Source organism: Apis mellifera, linkage group LG11 (genome assembly GCF_003254395.2).
Source record: "Apis mellifera strain DH4 linkage group LG11, Amel_HAv3.1, whole genome shotgun sequence".
Classification (NCBI taxonomy): Eukaryota; Metazoa; Arthropoda; class Insecta; order Hymenoptera; family Apidae; genus Apis; species Apis mellifera.
In genome coordinates this window covers 8205177-8207604 of record NC_037648.1, presented here as the reverse complement: position 1 = coordinate 8207604, position 2428 = coordinate 8205177, and the positions used below count along the sequence as shown (strand labels likewise).

The following is a 2428-nucleotide window of genomic DNA, read 5'->3' as shown; positions in this document are numbered from 1 at the left end:
GTACGAATTTCATGTATGCTCGTTTCAAGAACGAAAAAAATAATGTAATAATTATATTTAATAACTGAATAAAGTGAAAAATAATTAAATTTATTCAAATCTAATAATTATTCATGAATAGATCAATTTTTATGATTTTGAATTCAGAATTAATATATTGATATCTTATCATAGTGCAAATCTTGAGCAGTTTTAATTGACGTTTTTTTATTTATCTATGAATATTTAATGCGATGTTTTTATTCGTCAAATTACGTATCGAGATTGTTTCTTGTGAATATGCACATTGAATTAAAATTATAAGGATGGATGGACATTATTTATAATATTTATACAAATAAATGCAACAACTATTTAATTGCTCTGCAATATATTAAAATATTCTTTAAAAATATAAAGTTTATTTTTTTACACAAATATATGATATAATATTTCATAAATTTAATTGAACATTAGAAAAATTTCTTTCCAACAAAATTTTTACATTCCACATAAAATATAATTATATTATTCCCTAATAAATTATTATTTCATATTTATTAACCACACTTTTATTTAATTATTAAATTATTTTCGTTTAGACATTTTGTAGATCTTTATAAATCTTTAAATATCAAATAGATCTATCATTTTTATCTTATAATTTAAGCAGAGGTATACGTTTAAACGGTAAGTTCAATATATTTTCTAATCCTAATGAGCGTTTCAAACTTCCAATCAAACCAAATATCCCTTTGACGTTTTTCAATTCTTTGCCGCTTAAATCGAATTCATCTCCATTTTTCGCATTCAAAATTGTTTGAATATCGATTCCTTTATTTAATAATTCAGTAACTTTTGAAACAGAACTTGTGAAAAGTTTCAAGTCTAAATTTCTTTCGACAGAATCAACAGAATCGAAGAGATTAAAATCTATATTTTTCTTTTTTATCTCACTGATTAAAGGAATTAATAACTCAATTTGATTCTTATTCAAAAGACCTAGAAGACCTTTTTCTGATTTTAAACTATTTAAGAGGCCACTTAAACCGCCAAGCAAACCGCCACCAACTTTATCTTTATCTAAATCTTTTTTCCAATCTAGATCATTTAGATTTTTTTTCCAACCTGATTCTTTATTCCATTTTTTGTCTTTATCATCTACAACTTCCACAGTCTTCTTTTGTGATCCACAAGTTTCAAGTATGTTTTCTGAGATTTTTTCCAAATCTACAAGTACCTTACCATTCTTCTCCAAATCTATAGCACCATGGTCAGTTTTTCCTTCCTTTATTAATTTTAAAAGTTCAACGACGCTCGTATCAAGTTCTTCCAAAGAACGAACGTCTTCGCTACCTTTCTCGAATTTCCAAGTATCAAACTTTTTGCCCTCCTTCAACGATTTAAGAGCGATATTTAACTCGTCCGTGACATCTTCCAAACCCAATAGACCTTTGCCATTTTTTTCTTCCAAAAGAGGACTGATATCTTTCTCTTCTTTGAGCCATGAAGAAAGTTTGGTAATCTTTTCTCTGACCACGACCAGATTCAGACTCTTGGATTTTTCTTCCTCTTCGCGTTTTTCTAATCAATAAATTCATCCGTTTGTCGATTAAAAGATTTACTTTTATATATTTCAAATTTAAAATGTTTTTTACCATTTGATTCTTAAAATTAAAAACCTAATTTTTAAATTTGCGAAATTCTTTAAATGTATCTTTGTTAAGAATTAAATTAAATATATTTTGTTAAGAATTAAAATTTTAAACATTAATATTTAGGATTTTTCGAACTTATATTCATAATTAATCAATAAATAATAAAAATCCTTTTTAAATTACAACAAATTCAATTTTTATGTTTTTTCCATATTTTTTACAAATTTTTAATTTGAACTTTAACTTGAAATTTTTAATTTTTAGATCATAAAAATAATAAAAAGTTGTAAAAACTATAAAATTCTTTAAATTTAAAAAAAAAAAAAGTTTCGAATATGTCGAGTTAAAATCCAAATTTAAATCCATATTTAATTTATAAAATATTTTTTAACTTTATAAGAATTCTATATTAAAAATATCTACAATATCCAAAAATACAAAAAGCTTAATTTATTATTTTTTAGATAAAATCTTCTATCTTATAATTTAACAATACTACTTTCATAATTTTCAAATTTAATTGATTTGAATCTTGAATCTCACGAATTACCTTCACGAATCTTCAAACGTTCACTTTTTGATTTTGAAGCACGTTCTTCTTTAATTTCTTTTAAACTCTTTGACTCGCTTTTCTCATAAGACTCTTCCTTTAGTTCACCATCTTTTTTTAATTCTGTATTTACGCCTGCGCATACAATATGTGCACAGATGAATATAGATAGCAACAAGAGCATGTATTTCATGTTTCACGGTCTTTTCAAACTGATGCAGTACAACAACGAATTCTTTGC

At 24.7% G+C, this 2428-nt stretch overlaps 1 protein-coding gene across 1 annotated transcript; it reads right to left on the bottom strand.

Moving 5' to 3' along the window:
• Nucleotides 1–358: 358 nt before the first annotated feature.
• On the bottom strand, nucleotides 359–2428 carry LOC107965285 (cilia- and flagella-associated protein 251-like). The gene is made up of 2 exons (XM_016915320.2): nucleotides 2188–2428; nucleotides 359–1563 (listed from the first exon to the last, which is right to left on the bottom strand). Exons 1-2 carry the CDS (start codon nucleotides 2378–2380, stop codon nucleotides 638–640), a joined length of 1119 nt encoding a protein of 372 aa, XP_016770809.1. The 5' UTR covers nucleotides 2381–2428; the 3' UTR covers nucleotides 359–637.

What these genes read in the sequence shown, in the direction of transcription:
- LOC107965285 (XM_016915320.2), bottom strand. Translation starts at nt 2,380, where the DNA reads ATGAAATACATGCTCTTGTTGCTATCTATATTCATCTGTGCACATATT. An exon ending in ACGTTTGAAGATTCGTGAAG is followed by an intron (nt 1,564 to 2,187) that starts GTAATTCGTGAG and finishes TTTATTGATTAG; the next exon opens with AAAAACGCGAAGAGGAAGAA.